The 25,887-nt window shown below is 38.3% G+C and overlaps 1 protein-coding gene and 1 long non-coding RNA gene across 2 annotated transcripts in view; one reads left to right on the top strand and one right to left on the bottom strand.

The window, feature by feature from the left end:
- Nucleotides 1-25,887, top strand: part of LOC147020909 (regulator of G protein signaling 9-like) — a 73,991-nt gene that overhangs the window by 18,934 nt on the left and 29,170 nt on the right. The window contains exons 15-17 of the mRNA XM_085890561.1: nucleotides 3,757-3,895; nucleotides 8,988-9,070; nucleotides 9,401-9,489. Coding sequence (XP_085746687.1) covers nucleotides 3,757-3,895; nucleotides 8,988-9,070; nucleotides 9,401-9,464 — 286 coding nt within the window. The 3' untranslated portion in view covers nucleotides 9,465-9,489. The remainder of the gene's footprint in view (nucleotides 1-3,756; nucleotides 3,896-8,987; nucleotides 9,071-9,400; nucleotides 9,490-25,887) is intronic.
- LOC147020910 (uncharacterized) overlaps nucleotides 24,823-25,887 on the bottom strand; it is a 5,698-nt gene continuing 4,633 nt past the window's right edge. Inside the window, exon 3 of the long non-coding RNA XR_015060668.1 lies at nucleotides 24,823-25,887. This exon is cut by the window's right edge and continues 544 nt beyond it. This is a non-coding gene — a long non-coding RNA (uncharacterized LOC147020910).

Genomic DNA, 25,887 nt, shown 5'->3' with positions numbered 1-25,887 from the left:
ATACAAACTTACCCATAACGTATTCGACGTGTGCCATCGTTTTAGCCCAATTTTGCAAACGTCAGGCATACGTTGGCTAAATCGTCAAGGTGTGACAGGGCCTTTAGGAATTACTGACTGTGAAGTACCTTGGCAACAATCCACATCCATCACATGGCTTCAGCTATGGGTAATCATTGTCACCAATTTATACCATTCCTGATCTATAAAAACCTGCCATCTGTCTAGGGATACCAGAGGGGCAATCATAGATACGAACAAACGTAGACCCTTAATTGGGTACACAATAAATAGGTTTCAATTTCTCTTCAAGCATCCATCATCGAAGCACCATCTCTGCATACAGCGGCGGCTTCTTGGAAGACGACGGCATACTTATGTGCCCTACGTTGTGGGTTAAAATCCAGCTGAAGGCGACAGTATTAGGATTTGGATTCCACAACTTACAAGAAGTCGAGTGAATTTCAGGAGATTTGCCTTTCACGACTGGATTGTCAGTGAACATGTCGCTGGCTCATTGATGATATTAAGAAAGGGGATCATCTGTCTGCCCTTCCTGGTCTGGTCTAACATGCAACACCACTTCATGCATTGTGTTTGACCCTTAGTCCTTTCCATTGTCCACAGGAGGTCATTCGTAATGACGATGGGCTCTACTCTCCTCCTGTACTTTCAAGCTAAAATACAATTAACTCTCGCACTGTTGTCCATCTGCAGACACAAGTAAACTTAGGAATGTATAAACAGGTACCCAAGTATGGGTTTGGCTTGTTTTATGTTCCCATCTGAGCCCATGTTCCTACATGATTCTGGGATCCCAGGTTTAAATCCCATATACTTGCCTGGTTGGTCCATTGTCTGTCTGCTCATGTCTTTCTCATTCAAGTAAAAGAACACTGTTGGCTCCTCATGCCTTTGGCCTACATACGATATCATTTCTTTCCAAACCACTCCATGAACTTTGCACGGAACGAGCAAAGGGTGCAAGATCAGAAAGGAGGCTTTCGAAGACAAAGAGGCCACCGACCTGTCTGCGATGTCAAAGTGATGGACCCACTGACTCAGCTTCATCCTGGGAGGTTCCAATGATCTTAAAGGCCTTGGTTTCCACGGCATCAAGCTGGACAAGATGTGAGGCAGGGGAGCCAACTCAGAGGCGAGAGCAGTACTCCATCAAACTGTGGATGAAGGCCGTATAGGTGGATGTGAGCTCAGGTGTGTCAATAAAGAAACTTGCGTGACAGAGAATGCTCAGTTGGTGTCTGCCTTTGAAGAGCAACTTGGAAATGTGGCTTGCCCAAGAAAGATCATGGCTGAGAGTGACACCCAAGAGTTTGAGTGACTGAACCTCTTTCAGACGGTTGTTGAGAAAGTAGATGGGAGGGTTTGTGGTGCGGTCCTTTCGGAGACAGACAGACAGTGAATGTGTGGGATTTCTCAGGATTGAATGACATATTCCAAGTATTTGACCGGTTTTTTTTTTAATTTTTGTCAAGGTCTGCAGCCTGTTTGTCAGAACGATGAGAGATGTCATGGCAGAGGATGGAGTCATCAGCAAAGATATTCGGAATAAGATGAGGCCTAGAACACTGCCTTGGGGTACTCCTCTCATGACGGGGAAAGGAGAAGAAAGTGTTCCATTGAGAGCCACACGTTGGCTAAGAGGGGAGGAAGTGAGTAATCCAAGAGTCGACTCGACCTTGGATTCCATAGACAGACAGTTTTGTGAGCGAGGCACGATGCCAGACTGTATCGAACTCTCAAGATATGTCCAGAGAGACGGCACTGATAGTATGACTGATGATTTCCCCATTGGTTAAAAAAAAAAACTACGTTTGAAAGTTCGTTCTTAAGGTTGGACAGATATTGTTTTCTGGCTCTCCTGAGAGTGGACACACACTTGTTGTGGACTTTTGGAATACATTGAGAATGCCTTCAGGGAAAAGAGGGCAAGTTGTTTCAGAGCAACTGCCTCACCAGAGGATTCCGTGGACCATGGATATTGTCGTGTTCAAGCCGTCCGTTAACATGGACCACTCAATGGATGGACCGAACTGGCCGTTACTCCATTGGACACTTTCGAATTGATGGCAGTTTAGCGCTTGCGGGAACCGCAGAAGCAGACGAGGTTCTTGGCTCTTTGAAAATTGGGCTTTATTTCTCAACAAATAACTAACCAGGGGAATATTAATCCTCCATGAGGAATGACGGCGGGATGAGGAAGGGAAGGAGGGAAGAAATGCGGAATCAATAACTAAATAATTATTGACAAGAGACGACGAAAACTATGGCGCCTCACATCGGAATCGAACACGGACAGGGGAAGGGAAACGAGCAAACGGGTGAGGCCTTGGCTCGAGTGGTAGAGATATCGAAGCAGGAAGGATGAACAAGCACATGAGCAGGCAAGCAGGATGACAAATATGGACCAAGCCGAAGACAGAAACACGGGCAACAGGACCATTTCTGCCTGGCACGATCCCAACTCTCCTTTTTGTTAATCTTCCACTCGGGCAAATTTCCAACCGTCTCTTCTGAGAGCGCACTCAACACACCCTCCCTCTCACAAGGGGATTCCAAAAGTCCTCCCCCTGGGGGTGACACAACTCTGCCCCTCAGGAGGTGATCAAACTACACCCCTCTCTCCTTCCCTTCATGACACTCCTTTCAAAGACTCACCTTGATGCCTCACCCCTGGTTTACAGGAGGCCGCATGCACGATATCTTAACCTTAAACCCTAATCAAGTATCACAACGCACCATATATTGTGAGCCTGAGGTCAATGAACGTCTGGGTCAGGCCTGGGGAGTCGTGCATTCACTGGATCATGGCATGTGGTGCTGCTAGTACTGATACAAGAGGCCAAAAGTCTGAGTCTTTTAATCCTTGGTGCTTCCAGTGTTGCTCTTGGAATGTGAGATTGACACTCTGACAAAAGATCTGATGTGAAGACTTATATTAACTCCTTCAGAACCAGGTCTCTTCACAGAATCCTTGGCTATTGCTGGTCAGACTTTGTGTCCAACGAGCGGTTGCTGAGAGAGAGAGACTCGGATGAGATTTGTTCCCTGTATGGTCCGTGAGCGTCAGCCTCGGCTGTCTGGACATGTGGCTCGTTTTCCTGACGCTGATCCTGCTCACCAGATTCTCAAAGTGAGGGGGTCTCGTGAGTGGAGGAAGCCAACGGGATAACCGCATGCCTCATGGTTACAGCAGGTTGATTTGCATCTCAAGGAGATGGGGATGTGCCAGACATCTACCTGTGGGATGGCCAGACGGAGGCCACTGGAGTACCGGCGGAAAGTGGACGCAGCGACGCGCTGCTCCCGCACATGCTCACATACCTGACCTGACCTGACACACCACCCTCCGTATGATGCACATTTAGACAAAACGATTCTTATGCTACGTTTCCCTACTTATTACATCGAGATTTCTTGCTACTTGAATACGGACCACACTACTCGATACATTTATATCTGCATTAAAAGTAACATCTCCTCTCCACCCCATACAAAAGTAGCACAGACCCTCATCCCACCATACCCCCTCCCTCCACCGGAACCACACCTCCTTTAAGGTTCACAGCAGAGACAACAGCTGCAGCCCTAACAACTATAGACTCTCACCTAATTAAGGCATGGCTGAAACACCTTTTTCTGTGTAATATAGTGAGCTGCAGTGTTTATTGTTTTTTGTGTTTTCATTCCATAAAGTTTATAATGTCTTACTCAAAAGAGGTCTGCTCTTTGTAGGGAGTTTCTTTCACCTGGGGCAAAGCACTGGATAAACCTGGACGGGCGGACAATGGCGATGACTGTGGCAGGCATGAAACAACCCTGTCGCTTTGTTTTTGAGGAGGCGCAGGGTCATATTTACCTTCTAATGAAGAAGGTGAGTTTATACTGGAATGCTACACACCTGTAGAGTGCTCCATAAGCCCTTAAAGGTCACACAAACGTAGTGGTTGGTATATCGATTAATTATTCAACAATAAGTCTTATGAAGAGGTTTGTACGAGGGACGTACCAAAAGTTCTGAGCATCAGTGGATTCCATGTGTTTGTGCCGAATATAGTAGAGTACGAGTTATTAGTGACATCTAGTCATCTATTCCTCAAATATAAACACAGGCTCAGCACCTGCACACCACTGGTGTTCCCACGATGCATTGTGATAAAATGGCTGTCGAAGACGTATCGTTTCACCGACGTGCAAGTGATTCAATTCCTCGTGAAGCAGAACCTCCTCGGCTGCAGATATCTACGACAGATTGAGTCAGGTGTACGGAGATGCCTACATGGGTGCTGACAGTGTCAGAAGGAGGGTGAAACACTTCAAAGACGGAAACATGGACATCGCTGTGGTTGGCTGAGAGGCGACATGACTTAACGCAATGAGCAGAAAATTTATGCGGTCGTCAGTGAGGACCGAAGGGTGAAGGTTTGGGAGATCGCAGTGCACCTTGACAGAGGACATCGTGCCGTACAAGAGGTTATAGCGACCTTGGGATATCGGGAAGTTTGTTCTAATTGGGGTCCCCATTTGCTTACGGAGGAACACAAAAACACGTGTATAGATGTGTCATCACAGTTAGTTCAACGACATTTTGCCGAGGACGTTGCCTTCCTGTTCCGTATCGTGACTGGTGATGGAATCTGGTTCCACCATTTTGATTCAGAAATCGAGCAGCAAAGAATGGAATGGCATCACTCCACATCTCCAAAAAATAAGAAGGCCAAATGAGTACCCTCCACTGCCAAAGTTACGGGAACCATCTTCTGGGATGCTGAGGGATGCGTGCTGGTTGATTTCCTGCCCAAAAGGGAAACCATAAACACGGCTCGCTACGTTCAGACACTCAAGGAACTGAAACGTGTGCACTTCAGGAAAAGCGCTCGATGAAAAAAAAAAAAGCTGTCATCTTTCAACTTGAGAATGCTAGATCTCACACCACATGTCTGACATTCGAGGAAATCTCAAAGAATGGCTGGGAAGTGCTCCCCCCCCCCCCGTACAGTCTGGCCTCCTTCGATTACCATCTGTTCCAGCCCTTGAAAGATCATATGAGAGGCCAGCACTATGAAAATGACGAGGCAGTGCAGATAGACATGCGTAGCTGGTTGCGAAGTGTTGAAATGGACTTCCACCGGAGCAGGATTTTAAGCTCGTGCAGCGCTGGCAGAAATGTGTGGATCGTTCTGGAGATTTTGTGGGAAAGTAATGTGGTATGTCCAGTTCCTATTAACAATATCACGTGCTTTTGTCACGGTCTGGCACCCTGCCCTGCTCACCAAACTCTCTTCCTATGGTATCCAAGGCCATCTCCACTCATGACTCGCAGACTTCCTCTCCTGTCACAGTCACCGTGTGGCCCTAAATGGAGTTCTTTCATCCCCTCTTCCTGTCCAGGCTGGAGTTCCTCAAGGCAGCATTCTGGGCCCTGTTCTTTTTCCGGTTTTCATCAATGATCTCTCCGACTCTATGGAAAATCCTTTTGTCTCTTTGCTGATGACTCCCCCTCTGTTGTAACATCTGTCATCCCTCAGACCGGCAAGCAGCAGCTTCTTCGCTCTCTGCAGATCTGGGTAAAATCACAAACTGGGCCATCACATGGAACATGTCCTTCAATCCGGACAAATCTCACACTCTCCCTATGTCTCTCCGAAAGGACCGTTTAGAACTCCCCCTCCATCTACTTTCTCAATAATCTGCTGAAAGAAGTCCTTTCATGCAAGCTTCTGGGTCTCACTATCTGCCATGATCTTTCCTGGGAAAGCCACATTCCCAACCTGGCCTCCAAAGCCAGTCGCCGACTGGGAATCCTCTGTCATGCAAAGTCCTTCCTTGGCCCACCTGAGCTCCTGACCGCATACAAAGCTTTCGTCCACAGCCTGATGGAGTACTGCTCTCCCCTCTGGGCTCGTGCTCCTGCCTCCCACCTTTTTTGGCTTCACGCTGTGGAAACCAAGGCATTTCGGATCATTGGTACCTCCCACGATAAGGCTGTCTTTGGGCCTCTCACTCTCTCACCACAGGCAGGTCAGTGGTCTATCTGTCTTCTACCGTCTACTCTCTGGTCTCACCCCCCTCCCCCCCGCTCTGTATGTGATTTGTCCCCACCATATTTCCGCAGGGCGTTCAAGGTCTGCCAACAACCTCCTTTTGGTAAAACTATCAAAATCACGAATCGCTGCTCACCTTCACTCTTTCATTCCTCTTTTTTCCCGCCTTTGGAATAAACTCCCACACTCTCTTCAATCCCATTCTTCCCTCAAAGCCTTCAAAACTGCCGTTTACCACCACCTCTTATTGTCCCCCATCCAAATCCTCGATCTTTTCTACCCCCGTTAATCCACTCCAAACCCACCTACTTCAAATTCCCGGTTTTCCTTACTGAAAGTCCCCGTAGTCCTATCTTGTTTACCCCACGTAACCCACCCATCCCTCTCCCTTTCACAAATCTCATGTTGTCTTTGTTCCCCACTTTCTTGTCTCCTGCCTTGCTTTATGTTTCTGTGTATTAGCTCTTACACGAGCCTTAACTTGGCGTACAAAAATAATAAAAAGATTGTGTATCGGGAAATTTCCTTTGAGCTCTTTAATCATCCTGAACGGACCAGCGTATGAGAGAACAGTGTGTGGCGTGAGTCGATCCTTGGACGGCCCCGACAGACACTGCAAGGACATCAAGTGAGAATGACGCAACAGGACTCAATCGTTCAACAGCCCTGGAGGACGAGGTGAACACGCGTGGGTTGAGCCGGCAGGACAAGGACACTGAGTGGAAACAAATCAACGTGGGAATTGTTGCTGGACATTGTACTTCATGGTGAACTTCCTCATTTGACCTTGTATCTGTTTATTTGAAATACAAGTCTCAAAAACGTTACGCTGTTGATGTGGTAACTGTAATGTCATTCAGAAGTCACAGACCCCAACTGACAAAGATCCATTTTATTGGTAGCTGACCTGCACGATCGTTCATATCCGTGAAGTACAAACCTTGGATTCCAGTCGTTGGAGAGCGAGCTGGCTTCCGCATCATGAACAACGTTCGTACACTAATGGGAAGGAAACCCCAAGGTGTATGCCAACAATGATGAACAGATTTCATGACAGAATGCAACCTTGTTTGATTGAAGAAAGCTCTGATTGCTTCTTTGACTTCCTATTCCGTGATAAGGGGAAATGCAGGCATCTGTGCATCATCAGGGTGCTCATGAAGTTCTTCGAAAGCTTGTGTTGAGATGTGCTTCAAAGTAGCTCTTCCAACACTCAAGAACCTCGTCCAGGCTTGTTTGGCCATCACCCTGAGTTTTTTTTTATTTTATTTTTTTTACGGCGATACAGGTCTTCTTTCTTTTTCCCTCAAACTCCCTTTCCTTTTGTTTTTTTTTAAAGAGGTTATAATGATTGTTCATCCTAAACTCACTTTTCCTTGTCTCAATTTGTTGTTTGAGGTTTCTCTCTTTTTGAATTCTTCGTGTTGCCTTGACTCTTTTTTTTTTGTTCAGTGATCTGTAATTGGCTATGTGCTCCACGTGTCCCGGTGATTCAACATCTTCATCACAGTCTACAGTTTTCATCGAAACTTCCTGAAACTTGGCATATATATGTAGACATACCCTGCGCAGACAGTAACCATCACCGATTTTGAAAATTCCTCCCAGAAAAAAAAAGTTATGACATCAACATATCTCCGCTAATGGAAATCGCCTAAAAAATTATCTCCGAAACTCGGCAAGCTTTTTGAATTCTGTTTGCGGGAATCGAACAGGGCATTCGGAGAGATGAATTACCGAACATATGATACAACACTATGACGTCATTCCTATTTTTTGACATTTTTTGTTTCACAACCCAGAGTTTTCATCGGATCTTCGTGAAACTTGCCATGCATATGTAGAAAGCCCACGCGCAGGCAGGAACCATCTCCGATTTTGGAAATTCTTCCTAGAAAAAAGTTGACGTCATAATATCGCCGCTAATGGAAATCACCGATACCATTATCTCCCAAACTAGGCAAGCTGTTTGAATTTTGTTTGCAGGAATCAAGCTGGGCATCAGCACAGATAATTTATGCCAAACCTGATACATCACAATGACGTTATATTCGTTTTTATGACGTCATCATTAAGAGGACGAGGATGTTAGCTCATTTGAGCTTGTTTTTCCTTGAATGAGATCGTACAATCTTCCAGATTCTGAGTCATCGGATCCAGAGACTGGGGCATACACTTTAAATGTCGCCGTAGTTCTTCTTTTGATATGAAATGACATACTCGTATGCCTTTCAGAGATGCGTTCAAAAGTTATCATATTTTCTGAAAACTTCTTGGGCATGATTATCGCTACTCCCTGCGTTTTGATATTATCTGTCCTAGATAAGTGGAGCATGACATAATAGTCAATTTCGAAGGAGTTTTCTGTGTCACCAATTCGTTGTGTTTCCGACGCACCAAGTAGATTTATTCCGAGTCTGTCCATTTCCATGATTAGTATTCTGAGTTGGTCCATTCGGTTGAGCGTTCTTACATTGCGAGTGGCGATTCCAACCGGGAGATTGTTCTCACCCTCTCTCTTCCGAGTGCCTGGGACTGTGGGCAGTGGTTGTGTTGTCACGCAGATTTGTTTAAAAGGTTGTTTGCACCAGGGAACTTGCTCAGGGACATCCCAGGTGCAACCATACTTAGTCTGGCTTGGTTGGACCTGCTGAGAGAAATATATACTGTGTCTCTCGCCAACATAGCTCTTCGGGTCATTGAGGCACACCAGCCTCCCCATTGCATCAAAGTGATGGTCGAGAGGAGATGCATAAACAAACGTGCAAGTAAGCTGTTGAAATGCTTATCAAACAGGCTATGTGAGGTGTCATGACATCATGCCTAATTATGCTTGTTTATTTCCATTTAAAATACTGTACACTTTGGATGACCACAATCGATATAATTATTCTACGATGGTTCTTTCTACAACTTCCACAGGATTGTTATCCAAGGTATCTCAAGTCTGAGATGTACAAGAGTTTGCTTGAAAGGGCCATTGTGCCCCAAGATAACAAGAGAAGGTGGGCTCACAGCTCCGTTATCTTTCTAAAATGCAGTCACATTCAGTAACAATGTATATATATATATATGTATATATATATATATATATATATATATATATATATATATATATATATATATATATTTCATATTTAGAATTCTTCTTTCAAGTTTCTGAGATTGCAATGTCTCTCTGGATATTCTTGTTCAGGACATATTCTGCCAAGATCAATGGAAGACTTAAATTTAACATTAAAGATGTTCTGGCATGGAAGTATCCAACAGCGGCAGCCCAACCAACTTTCCATGCATATGCTTTATACACCTCATTTCTTACACTTTCATTTCAGGATTTTCCCCTTGATGATGAGACCACGGTTGTCCAGCCCACCAATCACCCTACCAGGAATATAAACGACCGTATACTCATTCTCAGAAGGTGAGTGAGGTGGAGGATTTGATGCTCAATTTCTCGGCTCAGAAGAGCTGCTTTGACTTTTCATGAACAAAACAAAAGAGAAAATAAATCTCTTGCATGAAAAAATAGAGAGAGAGAGAAATCGTTCTGTGGCACACACGTGCCCATGAGGGCAGAGCTGGGGTGTGTTTATTTACCAAGTTTCTTGTAGAATGCTCACCAAGTGGCTTAAGCACTTAAGCAAGCACTCCGTTCAAAACCATTGATAAGGAATGGCTGGCTTTGCAAGTGCCAGCTAGCCTCTTGGTAACTGAACACACCCCGGGAATACAAGCAATGCTCGACTTAACCTGTACATCACAAACTCGAATACATTTTTAGAATGCAGGGAATGTTGAAAATTTCCATCAAGGTGTGATGTGAAGGTTTTAGTGACATTTGGAAGGTGATTTATTGAAGAAATCTTAACTGCACTATAAAAGTGAATTGGTATATTTATATATTTGTGTTGTTTTTTTTATACTGTATACGGTTCAAAAACTAAAAAAAATATTGAACCAAATCAGTAGGGTGAATATACTGGTTCTGGCTCACTTTTCCCCATGTAAATGAATGGGGGATTTTCAGCGATTCATTTTTCACCAAAAATAAACCCCCTTTTTATCCCAAGGTATATTTATTTGTCTCCCCTTTTAACCTGGGGATACTTTTTTTTTCAAATAATCCATGTAATAAGATAAAGATTTGTTAAAGGTGATTCGAAAGAAATATCTAAAACGTCTAAGCCTCGGGACACTCTTTATCAAATAACCGATGCATATTGTTTAGCTCACTCATTGAACCTATAAAGATTTGTTCATTCTCAAATTCCTTCAATAGTTTAATTTTCTTTGCACAATAATCCCCATCTAAAATATTGAAAAACAAAACATTTGAATCTTTATATTTTTAAAGATACCCCTTTTGTGCCATTACGAAATGATAAACTTCTCTTAATGCTCTTGTTTGACCACCTCCTGAGCCACATATCATTTTGAGATTATAGTAAATTGTTTTTTCATTGTTCAATTGATAACCATCAAAGTTTTCAGTCCATTCAAGGATATTCATTTTTTTCTTTACATCCTCTAACTTACTACTTTTTAAATTGATTCGCTTATTTGTTTTATTTACCTTTGTTTTAGTTATTTTTTCAATAAGACTTATTTGATATTTTTCACATTCATTATGTTTTCCATTTATATACCAAGACTGAGATTTTCTCCACTCTTTAGTTTGATTAATACTTGGTTTGACCATTTATATATTGCAAAAAAAAACGCAGCGGTAGCCCTTAAAAAACCCTAACCCATCTTCCCATCGTTAAAACACAATCTATTCTATTCACTCTATCATACAATATCCATATGGAACACAATCTATTCCATTATCTAAAATAAATCTCTTATCATCAAAGGCTCCTAATGCCTTTTTATTTACTTCTTCACTATATATGTTACGTTTATAACTTCTTATTGTATTCATTTTCCTATATTCTTCTTTCTTATTCATCAAACAATTATAATAATTTCTAAAAGTTATTGATTTCTTTATTACATATTTCTTTATTCCCTTTAACCTCTTATCAATCTGATCACCATACTTATAAGCATATGCCTTTGCTCTCAATCCAATAAACTCACTCATTACTTTTCCACCCAACTCATCCGTAAACTTACCAATAACCTTTTCATTCTTTTTGGAAAATAACTCACTCTTCTTGCTGAAATTACTTGTATCATATACTCCAATATTTTTCTTCATATCTTCATAAACATCATCAGTTTTTATATCTAGGATAAAACTATCAGTGTCCATATACAACAATGAAACATTTTCACCATACTCTTTCTTTAAGTCATTATACAAATAATCATACATCAATATCTTTGATAAATCAAGAACTGCTGTTCCAATATAAATTGGTTTATCCATTACAATACTTTCCTTTTTCATATGAATTGCAGAAAAGTTCTCTGAAAAAAACCTCTTCTCTCTCAAAACTTGGTTTATTTATCAATCTCGAAGCTTCTTTCCAAGATGTTGCGAATCTAATGTTTTGCCTGTTTCTAACATTTTCCATAGTCTTTCCAAATACAGCATTATTCATTAATTTATAAAAGTCCCCTTCAAATTTTACTTTTGTATTTGCTCTCATATCTGTATTGAATTGAATATACTTTTTCACCCAAGGACTTTGTTTAAATTTTAAAACTCTATGAATTTTAGCTACTCTCAATCCTTCTCTCAAAAACTGTTTTAAGCTTCTCTGATGCAAAACATATCCCTCTTTATCATAGAATGTTGTTAATAACTTTTCTGTTGATTTGCCTTTAATATTAAAACTTTTATGATAATCACTGAACCATTCTTTCTTTGGGGTTTCTTTCTCACATGCAAAAGGAAGGTCTTTATGCTTATTATGAAGATCACTCGGGTACCTCAAATCAACTTCAAAATAATAACCTTCTTCTTCGTCATTCAATTCCTCTTGAGAAGAAATAACAATATTCATCAAAGCCTTTTCATAATCCTTTTCTTCCACCCACTCTAATTTACCATAAGGCAGAGATTGAGACATTGCCCATCCATACAAATTATTAGCATCAAAATACATCAAATAATTACTATCTTTTTCACTATCATAATTTGGAAGATATTTATTATTTGCTTTAGCATATCTTTTTGAACATACTTGTGATATTCCACCTCTCTTGGACTTCTCAATCATCAAAAGCATATCAACATCACTGATTAAATCTATATCTTGTTTTGTCATTTTCAACATTGCACTCCAAGCTAAACCAGGAGCTGTGAAATAGTGGGCAGGATCTAATCCATAACAATTTTTATTATGGCAGAGTGATCTAAAAGCTTCAAACACATCAGCTAACAATAAAACATCTGTTTTTAGATATAAATCATGATATTCTCCAAGGTTCTTTATCTTAAATATTTTCCATATTTCTTGTGCGTGTTTATATTCCTTATCACTTATCTCTTCTTCAGAAAGGTTATTATAGAAACTTTCTTTTGAAGGAAGTTGTGTTTCTTTAAATCTCATAAATGAATCCATATAATCATAAGGATAAATTCCCTTACTTGTAAGAATTTTCTCTTTACTTTGAATTTCATTCCTTGTTTGAATTTCCTCTCTCGTAAGAATTCCTTCTTTAATCAGAATTTCATCTTTAATCTGAATTTCCTCTTTAGTTAGAATTTCATTCATTGTTCGAATTTTCTTTATAATGAGAATTTCATCTTCAGTTAGAATTTCTTCATTAATTTCCTCATTAATTAGAGTTTCCTCTTTACTTTGAATTCTCTCTTTAATCTGAATTTCCTCTTTAGTGAGAATTTCCTCTTTTGGAAAGAATGAATTAAGATTTGGAAAAGAGTCCGTGGAGCTTAGATTTGATGCGAGGTAGGCTAGTGGTGTTCCCATAAACTTGTAAGAATCTAGAAACCTAATACGAGTTAAAGGTTTTGTGAATATCATTTTTGTAAATGAAATATACTTTTGACTTGTGTTTGTTATGGCAGAAATATTCCCTGGTGTTTTTGAAAGTTCATTTATAAATAGATGTGTATCATAGTTGGCGCTGTTGTGAAGAAAGACTGGAATAAAAGAAGGTAATTTATAATTAAGATTACAACAGGAATGAGCGGGACCTCTATATTTACCAGTAAGATGACAATGATCCCTCACTTTAGACTCTTTAATTTCCCCCTCACAAATATGACAGATATTGTTCTTTCGAAATTCTAATTTTTCTTCTTTGGTTAATTTCATCGGTTCATTTGTTTCTTTCATTAATTTAGTGAGTCTTATACAATCCTTTTCTAATCGTTTTACAAACTCTTGTGAAGCTTTTTTTCCACTATAATGTTCAAGTTTGTTATACTTTTCTCCAACAGATGATTTGATATAATAACAGAAACCACAAGGAATATGTTTTTGATATTTATTTGTATATGATTCTTTTGGATTAGGAGAAGCAGTATTTATCTTTTTAAGGATACATTCAAAATCAGCATATATCACAAATGGGTGCATGATAGATTTATTATAATCTTCAAAAGAAATCTTTTCACCAGGTTTAGGCATTGTAATTACAGCTGATTTATGATTACTACAATATTTTGAATGTTGTTCTAATCGTTCTTTTGTATGAAATGAATTAAGACATCGCTTACAAGGATATATTTTGTTTGCTGTTCTGAATACCTGAGAAGAGATTAATCTTGATAAATTATTGATGTATGTGTAATGTGAATTATTTCCAACACTAAAATAGAAAAGATCAATGTGTGTTTCTTCATTTTTATAGTTGTTTGAAATTTTTAATATTTGAACTTTGTTTGTATCCGTTAATCCATATACATTAATAGAAAGATTATTCTTTTTCTCAAATTTAGGAATATCTGTTAGTGGCATTGGGAATTTAAAATCTTTAATGTCCAAGGTATTCTCATATTTCATATATTGTTTTACTCTTTCTGAATTACATTTTGGTGGATGAAAGTGAGCAAGAACAGACCAGAGAAAACATTTATTATCATTGTTCTTAATATTAACAACTGCCTTCTTTAGTTTTATTTCTTTTGGTAATTCAATATAAGAAGAAGCTTTAAGAGGGTTTGATTTTAGAATGTGTTTCTCTAAAAAGATGATTTTTTAAATATTGAATCCACTTCCTACCACTGTATTATCAACATCCTCCTCTTGTTTTGATAGTTCTTCATAAACCCCACTATTCAAAAAATCTTGAAATGATGTTATAAAATGAAGATCTGTTCTCATATAAGGAGTTTGTTCTTCATCTTGTCTTTTCATATTCATTTTCACTCCCATATAAAACTTTAAAGTTTTCATTTCTTTTAATGTCTTTTTAATAACTTTTTCAACATCAGGTTTCACTATTTCAATTGATTCAGCTATTGATGATGGACCGGGTTCTCCAAATTGAAAAATCCTTATTTTTATATGCCCTTTAAATGCCCCATCAGTGTTTTCAATATAATAGTCTCCCTTTACTTCAAACTCATTTTTCTTGTGTTTTTGTGATTGAAGATGTCTATTATAACTACTCTTCAAAACATCCTTTGAGCAGATATCACAATGTTTTCTTTCCAACTCAAGAGGAGATATTTTATGAAACAGATTAAATGTGTGTTTGTTGGTTCGGAGGTGTTTTCTATAATGTTTATATTTGTGATTACAAACATCGCAGTATGTTGTATTCACCATATTTATATAATAAATCTTTGCTTGAACTAAAATTTTCTTGATGAAAATTTCGTTTATTTTACAGGTGAATCTGTGCTTAAAACCATTTTATCCTCCAACTTTTTCACTTCATAAATACAATGTTTCAAGACACAAAAGACAAGTTTCAATCAATCTCTTCATTTTTTAAAGATACTGAGAAATATGTCAAGGATGTAAAATTGAACAAAGATAAATATAACAACTATTGGATAAAAACAATTATGGTAAATAATATGAGTTCTTCAATTTCCTTCAGTGGAAGGGCTTTTAGTATACCTGGTAGAACATCAATTAAAGTATCTCTAACAAAAGTTTCTCCTCTCCTTCTGGTAATATATTCAAAACTAGAAAAAGCAATGAAACAAGAAAAAGTATCAAAAAACAAAAACCTTATGGATGAAGCTTTAGAAAGAAAAGATAAGACCATCTGTAATATGCAAGGAGAAATTTGTATTTTTTTCAACAACCCTAAAGATGTAAATCCTGATGAAATAAAGGATGTTAATATATCAGGTGAAATGACATTTCGTTCAATAGTAGTTAACGATCATTTTAAAATTACCTTTAATATAAAAAATGTTGTCGTTGAATCTGGTAATGAAAAAAAGTATATTGATATCGATGGTAATATTATTAAATATGAGTCAATATACAACTGAAAGTATAGATGAATTTCAGTTTAAGTAAAGTTTTACTTTATAAATATGCTAGACTTTCCTGATTCTCCATATGACAAATTTGAGAATTGTCCTGCGTGTGAAAGACGGGGATTCAACACAGAGTCAAAAGCCTATAAACAATGTATATTCTGTGATTATCTTCTAATTAATGATAATAAAAAATATAAAAAGGAAAATAATTCTTTTAGATTTACACCAAAAATGAATTACTTTACAAGATTGATTAGAGAAATGAATGTAAAGTATGAGGGTGATAACACACCTTTCCTTACAAGGGAAGAAACTGAACGTATAAGAGAAATGTTCAAAGGATTGTTGTTATATATTATTCATGGATGTAATTTTCAGGGAAATATCAACACAAGATATTGTATAAATAAAATAATGGATTATCTTGAAATTAAACCTGAACTTAGGATAAAATATAGAGTTTCTAAAAAAGCCAATAATAAATTAAATAACCTGTTTTCCAAATATATAAATGAATGATTTTTTACCCATTTGGGAAAATAAGATAAAATTTAACAACCATAAAAATCTCCCAAATTCATTAAGATGTCTCATAGTTGGTTCAGGTGGATGTGGAAAAACCTACTTACTTTTAAAGATGCTCCTCACTCCCATCTTTTTAGATTATGATAATTTAATAATTTTCACAAAGTTTAGTTTTCAACCAGAGTATCAACTATTCTCACAAGGTTTTAATGCTGGTCTTCAAAAAGAAGATATAATCGGTTTATTTAAACGTCAAAAAAACCTAAATGATTATAACATTGAAGATATAATTCAACTATTTTGTGATACACAGAGATGTAAAAAGAAATCAAATCCTATAACTTGTATTCTTAGTGATAATACGGATGATATACCGTCTCCCCAAGATTTGGATAAATCAAAAAAGAACCTCGTTATCTTTGATGATTGTGTTAATGAGAGAAACCAAACGGTAATGGACAGCTACTACACAAGAGGGAGACATTCTTCTTGTAATTGTATTTATCTTAGTCAATCGTACTTTCAACTTCCTCGTCGTTCCATCAGAAACAATGCTAATACTTTTATTTTATTCAAGTTAAATTCAACAGATATCAATAATTTTTGGAGAGATAATTGTTCTACATTATGTAGTAAAAAGAAATTTGAGGATTCCATGAAGCACACAACTGAAAAATATAAATATATTGTTGTGAAACAAGATGAGATATTAAGGGACATATTTTTTGTTTTATAAACAATTACATATATAAATGACAACTATTATTGTAAATCTTGTGGGTAAATCTGCTTCTGGAAAAAAACTTTCATAAATCACGGTTCTTGTGTAGTACAAATCAGAATATTGTAAATTTACTTAAAAAAACACCCCGTGATACGCATTGTATCAACAACAACTAGAGCAATAAGACCTGGAGAAGTAAAAGGTGAAGATTATCACTATATTTCAGTGGAGGAACATATGCGATTGAGGAATGAAGGTCAAATATTTGAGGAGGTTTCTCTTGGTACAACAAAATATTCACATTGTAAGAGTGAGTTAAGGAAACTAAAATCTGGTGGTCTTGGGATATTAGAAACTAATCCAGAAGGAACGAGACAAATTATTAAACATCTGAGCGGAGTGAAGATTTTATCATTCGGTTTTGATGTTGATTAAGAAACTCAATGCAAACGTATGAAAAGCAGAGATGCAAGTATTAGTGAAGAAGAAATTGCAACTCGCATTAATGTTAATAAAGAATTTGATGAAATATTTAAAGAAAAGGATTTATTTGAACACATCTACTTGAATGATGAAGAAAAGGAAAATTTCCCTGTTGATCTTTACAATTCATTAAATGATATTTTACAATAAATAAATGGATGCAAAAGAAAGAGCAAGAAGATTTAAGGAACATCAAGAGTTGGTTTCAAAAGTTGTAAAACAGCAGGAAGACATAAAGAAGAAACGCAGACAGAAACGAACGGGCGAAGAAGCATTTGAAAGAAAACAAGAGAAATTTTTTAAACCACTTTTAAAAACTTCCCAAGAAAAAATGAAAGATGTTTCCACAGTTCCCACAGTAGAATATACTCCTAAAAAACTTCAAATGTTAAAAGATTTTGATCAAATGATGGAGGAAGAATTAGAGCATTCAGGAGAATTAGAATATGATGATGAAGGTTTATTTCACCAACTGGAAGAGATTAATCAACCCCCTGATTATATTGTGAATGCTGTTCAAAACAATGAATATTCAGCAGATTCAAAAACCAAAGCAGGACTCATTCCAACAGAACAACCAGCAATATTTCATCTTCTTCAAGAAAAGGTATTGATATTTAATGATGAATTAAGGTTCTTTGGTTCTGCTCAACCCCCTGTTAAACTAACTCCGAGATTAATGTTTCTTCTCACAAAAGATGGAAGACAAGGTTCAACTGTGAGGGATGAATCAAAGTATATTGATAAACCATTGGATATGGAAAATAATGATGATAGAGTATATATTGATCTGCTGAACACTCTAAATTATAGGATTATTCTTTCTGGTAAAAGTAGGAAGAATGAGGAGAAACACATTATTCAGGCTTTAAGTATCCTTGGTTCAGGTGTTAGTTTTCTTCCAAATGACCCATCGCAATTAGTTAATAGACTGTTATTGTTGTTAGGTAGTAAGAAGGCTGGAAATAACAATTGTTTTAATGAAGCATCAGCCATTTTAGACCAGTTGATGAATATGAAAATAATTAATAAATATCAATATTAAGACATTTTATCTCGTATTAAATAAGATGAGAAGCACAATCCTAAGTTTCAATTTCACAACAAGCGACCACACATCTTCATTCCCATACCCACTACAACTTGACACAACAAAAGAATATGAGGCATCTTTATTGTCCATGGAAACTTATAATACCTTATTTAATATAAGCGAGAAAAATGACAAGTTTAGTTATAATCCGGGAAGTGGATACAAAACGATAACAGTCTCACCCGGAGCATATGAGATTTCTCAAATATCTTCCGAAATTGCTCGTCTTATGAAAGAACAGGGTGATGAACCAAAAAATATTGTTATAGACATTCAAAAACATACTTCAAAATCAACGATTAAAGTTAAAAATAACTACAAGGTTGATTTCACAATTGATAATTCATTTAGAGAGTTATTGGGTTTCTCCTCAAAAAAGATTGAAACTAATGGGACGTTTTACAGTGATAATGTCATTCAAATAGCCTCAGGAATAAATTCGGTGTTAATTCACTGTGATTTGATTGATGGTGCTTATAATGATGGAAAAAAAACAAATGCAATATTTTCATTCAGTGCATACTCAACCCCAATTGGTTATAAATTCAATATGGAACCCAAAAATTTGGTTTATCTCCCTGTGTCAGGAAAAACCATACACAGAGTAAATTTTAGGATAACCGACCAAGATAATCGTATGATTTCTTTTAATGGAGAAGTTATATCCATCAGAATTCACCTACGTGAAGTTTTCCAATAAATAAATACGATGGTTATTGTGAGGAAACACGAGTTGGGAAAATATAAAATAATTACAGGGGATGGGATGTTCCTTTCCCCATACTACAAGGGTGAAGGTATGCATCTTGGTAGAGGATACTATAAATCTAAGAGACAAAGGGGTGTTGGACATCAATTTAGAGGAGATGGGATAATTGATACTCTCATGGGTATTGGTTCAACTATTCTTAAACATAAAGATCTAATTGGTTCAACTGCTTCTGCTGTGGGAAATGTAGCAGGTGCTGTAAAGAGCATAAAAGATGCCCAGAAGGAATCTCATAAATTACAAGCAATAAAAGAAATTAAGAAAGGCAAAACTCAGTTGTCCCCCCAAGAACGACAGAAAATAATTTGAATACTTGGATCAGGGTTTCAAAAGTTTTAACATCTTTTTTTCCTAAATAAATACAAGTATGGAAGCAATTGATAGTATCTACGATTTGGATGATACTATTATTATCTCAAACTCCACTAAAAAAGAAGATTACTTCAAGGTAAATGCAATAACTGGAACAGACTGGAATACGAATGGTACAAAAAGTTTTGAAATAAATAATCAACAAACCTATTTGAATCTCTCCGAAAGTTTCTTGTTGTGTAAATTTAAATTCACTAAAGCTGGGAATAACACAAACGCTACACTTGTAAATGATTTCTTCTGGAAAATGTTTGATAGTGTGCGTTTGTATATTGGAACACAAGAAGTTGAAGCGGTTGATTATGTCTCTGCTGTATCTGAAATGATGAAATTTACACTCTATACATTCAGTGATAGAATGGGAAAGGGGTCTGTCGAAGGTTTTATTCCTGATATGTCAACGGGAACAAACACAGACCCTGGATATACTCAAAGGAAAGGAGTGTATAATGATGATACAAAAGCAGAAAATAGTTTTACTGTGGCAGTTCCTCTTAAAGGTATATTTGGATTTTGTGATCATGATAAAGTTCTGTATGGTCTTAAAATTAGATTTCAACTACAAAGGAATGATAATGAAATCGATTGCTTTTTGGTGTTGGTAATGCTTTTGGTGATCAGAATAAATTTGTAATTGAGGAGATGAGTTGGTATATCAGTGAATATTCTCCTAATATTAAAACAGAAGAGATGTTGAATCGAAGACTTAACTCAAAGAAACTACTCAGTGTATCATACCTCAAAAGAAGATGTCAACACGTTAAACTCAACCAAACTACTTACACGTGGAATTTGGGTGTTCTGGAAGGAAAGCCACGATATCTGTGGATCATTTTTAAAAAGCCAGATGGTGATACTGCGACTGATAAGAATAATGCATTGAGTGATAATGCTAAGGTGAAACAACTTCGCGTTTCTCTAGATGGAACATTTTATCCATGAGATAGATTGGAAATTAATTGGGAAAAAAATGATTTTGCTGAAGCATACAAGTCTTACCAAAAGGTGTGTGAAAGTAATGGAAATAAAGAACCTATTTTGGATATGACAGCATTTAAAAGTTTGTATGCAATCTATGCGTTTGACCTGAAACTATAAAGTCTAATCGAGTGGATACTTCCCTATACATTGAAAGAGGAGAGAGTGAAGAAGTTGATACATATTGTTTGCTTTTGGAAGAAACAGAATTGCAGATTAATACAGATAATGGTGTGATGATTAGTCTCACATAATTTTTGTTAAATAAATGAGTGGCCAAGTACCAACTGGGGTATATGTTAATCAAATCAATCTTCATAAACTATCATCTTGTGTTCAAAATCAAAAGCCTTGTATGATTAACGTTAATACAATTCAGAGAAAAGAGCAGTAAGAATTGATGTTTTGCTCACAAGAGAACAGGTTAAAATCTTGAATGACACTGGCTCACTTAAAATTAAAATGACAAAACCAATGTTGAAAAAATATTCAATAAGAGAGACGAGTGGAGGATTTCTCCCATTTCTAATTCCTTTATTTGCTGGTTTTAGTGCGGTTGGAGCATTGACGGGTGGTATTTCAACAGCGGTGAAAACTGCCAACGAAAGGAAGGCTCAACTCCAGGCTCAAAAATACTTGGAAAGACAGAACAAAGAGTTGGAGAAACAAATTCGTGGAAGTGGTGTAATTGTAGATTTTGCTGAAAAACTTGAAGGTCTGCCTGATAAAGCGAGATTGTTAGTTGGAGATATGCTTTCTTCTATAGCACAAGCAGGTGTAAAATTAACGAAAAGAGGTAATGGATTATATCTTTCTAATAAATAAATGAGCATTGATGAGTGGTTTAAAGAATTTGGAAAGAATACAACATCAAATTTACAACTTGTCAAATATTGTAAGAAATTAAAAATTCATAATGTGGTTATTTGTATGAGAGATGAATTAACAAATGTGCCGAAACATACAAAGAATATTATTATGAACTTAGAAGATAATAATGGGAACGGTTCTCATTGGGTTTGTATTTTTAATAGTCAAGCCAAATATTATTTTGATAGTTTTGGTCTTCCACCACCTGTTGAAGTCATAAAATTCTTACAGAATGGTGTTTATCAAACATTTCAAGTCCAAGAATTAAATTCCAAGTGTTGTGGTCAATTATGTCTATATGTGTTATTTCAACTCAACAAAAATAAAAAATTTTATGATATTTTTCATCTAATACAAATGACTTATGGTGGTAAAGATGGTTCTATCTTTGGTGTATCTCAAGAACTGGATATTGATTTTTCAAATTATTACACAAAGGCACAGGCTGAACGACATAAATATAATATAACCAAAAATATTAACATAAAAAATGCTTATAAATCAAAAAAATTATCCAAGCCCGACTGACGCGAATGACTTGGTGAGATTAAGCGATTTATCACAATATATATCCTGAAATAAAACGGCCATGTATTCCAAAGATACAGAAGTGTTGATATTATCTCCAGGTCATACAGAATTCACAGTTCGAATTAAAATAAATTTTTATAAAGAAGGGCGTATCGTTTGTATGAGAATAGAACAATGGGGGTATGATATGAATGATTTAGGGTATAATTGGTCATTTAAAATTAACCTCGAAGACCTGGAACAATTAAATCAGTCTCGTAAGGAAGAATATTATCCACTTGGTATCGAGAATGAGTTTTGTGGGGCCACGATTAGTAAACAACAAATAAAAGAATTTAATAAGGGTAAATATAATAATGGTTTTGCCCTTGTTTATCTAATGAAAACAGAAAAAACAGGATTATATATAATAAGTAAGGAAATACAAAATGATTTAACTATGGGAAGATGGGGAGGTGTTTCGTGCCATAATATTATTCTGACATATATTTCTAATACATAAATGCTAGAAAGAATGCTTCAAGAAAATTATCATTTCTGTGTCCAAGCATACCTTCAAGAAAAGGGTATTCGGTATTTTAATAAATATGTTCTACAACATAAGAATGAGGTGTTTTCAATAAACGATTGGCATTATGCTGATGTTGATAAACCGACAACTTTAGATTTAATGAGAATGTTAAATAATGAAAAAATTATAAAGTTAAGAAAAGGTAAGGCTCTTTTAGAAATTCAAAAGAAATTTTATTGGTTTTTATCAGGAAGTAAATTTACAACTACTGGAATACCAGGGGAATTACATCTTCCAGGGTATTCTTTCTGTGGTCCAGGCACAAACTTGGATAAAAGATTAGATGAGGCAGACAATCCTAAATCCTGGAGTAAACCCATCAATAGAGTTGATGAAGTGTGCATGAGACACGATATTGATTATGGGAATACCACAACGTTGGAAGAAAAGCATGAAGCCGATAGAGAAATGTTGTATAATTTGTCTCTGATACAAAATCCAACCTTGAGAGAAAAAGTTGATCGGTTCATTGTGAAGAAGATGATCAGTGCTAAATTGAAACTTGGACTTGGATATTCAAAAAACTTATTGGCTCTAATGATGTCATTAAGACTGAAGAGCAATTAGCTGATGAATTACATAAACCAATATTCACAAAGTTTCAGAGAAGGAAAGTTTATTCCAAGGAAGTTGATTATATCTGGTCTGCTGATTTGATTGAACTCAATAATGATAAGGGGTACAAGTATGCTTTAACCGTTATTGATTTGAGGAGTAGATACGCATGGGTTGTACCATTAAAAAACAAAACAGGTAATACTCTTATGTTAGCCTTTCAACAGATATTCAATAAAAGCAAGAGAAAACCAAAAAAATTGTGGACTGATGAGGGTAGAGAGTTTTATAACAAGACATTTATGTATTTTCTAAAAAATAACTATTACATTATACAGTACCTTTAATGAAGGGAAGGCAGTTGTTGTTGAACGTTCTCATCGTACCTTAAAAGAGAGATTATATAAAAAATTCACACAACTCGGTTCACAACAATGGTCATCTTTTATTCAGGATATTGTGGATAAGTATAATGACACGGTTCACACGTCAACAAACATGAAACCATCAGAAACATTTACAAAATTAAAATATGAAAAAGAGATGAATGTCAGAAAACCTAAGTTCAAAGTTGGTGATATCGTAAGAATATATAGGTGGAAATCTCATTTTGAAAAGGGTTTTACTAAACGATGGACGAAAGAACTTTTTAAAATTGTTGATGTAATCGATACGGTTCCTTGGACTTATAAGATATATGATTTGGAAGGGGAAGAGATTTTAGGTTCATTTTATTCACAGGAATTACAAAAGACAAAGATAAATTGAAATTTTTTGACTCCGCCCCTTTTTGACTCCGCCCACACAAAACCCACCCACATAAACCCCACCCCACACATGCTCCACACATGCTCCACACATGCTCCACACAAACCCCACACAAACCCCACACAAACCCCACACAAACCCCACACAAACCCCACACAAACCCCACACAAACCCCACACAAACCCCCACAAGCTCCACACAAAAACTCCACACACACAAGCCCCTCACAAGCTCCACCCATATTCATCATATTCACATAATTAGTGATTAGTTAATTAGTTCCCCACACACAACATGTTTATTTAATTAAAAAATTATCCACCCATCCACACAAGCTCCACCCATCCACCCATCCACCCATCTCTCCACCCATCCATTTATCCACACAAACCTCATCCACATAAGCCTCATCCACATTCACCCCTCCCACATAAACCCTGCCCACACAAGCCCCATCCACATTCACCCCTCCCACATAAACCCTGCCCACATAAACCCCACCCACATAAATGCCCTCCCACAAGCCCCCGCCCACACAAGCCCCACCCACATAAACGCCCTCCCACACGCCCCCGCCCACACACGCCCCGCCCACACACGCCCGCCCACACAAGCCCCGCCCACACACGCCCCACCCACACCGAAGCCCGGCTCACATAAACCCCACCCACACAAGCCCCGCCCACACAAGCCCCACCCCTCATCCCCCCTGTGCGGCCCCACCTTTGACCCACCACCTCCCTCATCCCACCCCCACCCTTCCCCACACACACACATGGGGAGGGGAGGGGTGGGATGAGGGGGTGATGGGTCATTGGGGGAGCGCACCTACCCCCCCCCACCCCCACCCCCTTCCCTCTCCTTTATGTCTTGATCCTTTTTTTGAAATTCAAAATCAAGTAATTGTAAACAAAACAAATATAATTAATCAAAATTGAAAATATTAAATATTGTCGCGGATTCGCGCCCGCCGGCGTGCTGACGGCCACGTAACTCGAATCGCGGCACGTCGCCCACCGGACGGACAATCCAGTCGTGACCCTCTCGGACTAACGCCGGGAACCAGTCACGGGTGGACCTTTCGGTCTCACCGCGATCGAGCCAATCGGCCCCCGCGTGGGATAGGGTTGCTCGCCAAATTCGACCTACCTAAGTACCCACACGGAGGGTAGACCGGGCGATCGCACCTCGCCGCAGGTCGACTTCGGACACGGGCTACTTAAGCGACCCGTTCCGTACTATCGGGATAACCGAGCGGTGTTATTCGTCGACCTCGACGGTTCGATTAATTATCGGGCGTCTTAACCCACGACCAACCCTTTACGTGAAGCAAGATGAGGATTCAATGAAAGAAATGACGAAGCGAAGCGGGAAAACAGTTCAATAATAAGCACATTTATTTCGCGGCACACGGGAAGCACACATATACAATTCCACCAAAAGCACATGTAAAAGGAAAAGAAACACAATGCAATTTTACACAAAAAGCAAATGTAAAGGCGAAGACACAATGCAGAGCTATCCGACTACCAAGCACACGGCAACACTTATACAATTCTACTTCACAGACGGCGCTGACAACACATACCCAAAACCAAGGAAAAGAACACCCTCAAGGATGAGGCGGGCCTGGGGCCGAGACCGGGTCGGGCCTACCCGTCTGATGATGAGGCGCGAAGTGGCGATGGTGCCCCAACTCCGCGGGCCTCGCGGACAGTGTCTGGTAGGGGGTGGGAAAGGGGCCCCCTTTGTCGCACTATCTCAGCGCGGGGGGAAACAGGAGGGGGTTGCTGATGCTCGGGGGAAGGAGGATTTTTATTCTGTCTCGGGTCCCGCGACGAGCGTCTCCACCTCGACCAGGTCGCGCCGTCGGCCTCCCGCCTTCAGCTCCCGGCACCGACGCGAGCACCCCCTCGTCCGTCTTCGCCGCCGCCACCTCTCCACAGCTCCGCCGACAACTCGTTCCAACGCACAGCTCGTTCCAACGCGCAACTTCCTTCCAGCTCCACCGACGACTCTCTTGAACTCCGAACTCAATCTTTCCAACGCACACCCCCTTTCTGACGAATGCAGCCACTTATATAAGCCCCGTGGCTTCGCCTTTGACCCCCTGCCTTCGACCTTTCACCTCGCTCCCCATTGGCCCGAGAAAAAGTGGGCGTGAATGCTTTTTGATCCATGAATTTGCATATAGCGACCGCCCTCCAACGCCCTGGAGG

This window comes from Eptatretus burgeri, chromosome 8, assembly GCF_056783735.1.
Source record: "Eptatretus burgeri isolate ZD-2024b chromosome 8, Ebu_testis_v1, whole genome shotgun sequence".
In the NCBI taxonomy this organism is placed as follows: domain Eukaryota; kingdom Metazoa; phylum Chordata; class Myxini; order Myxiniformes; family Myxinidae; genus Eptatretus; species Eptatretus burgeri.
Note: the sequence above shows the minus strand (reverse complement) of the source record. Positions and strands in the feature narration are given on the sequence as shown.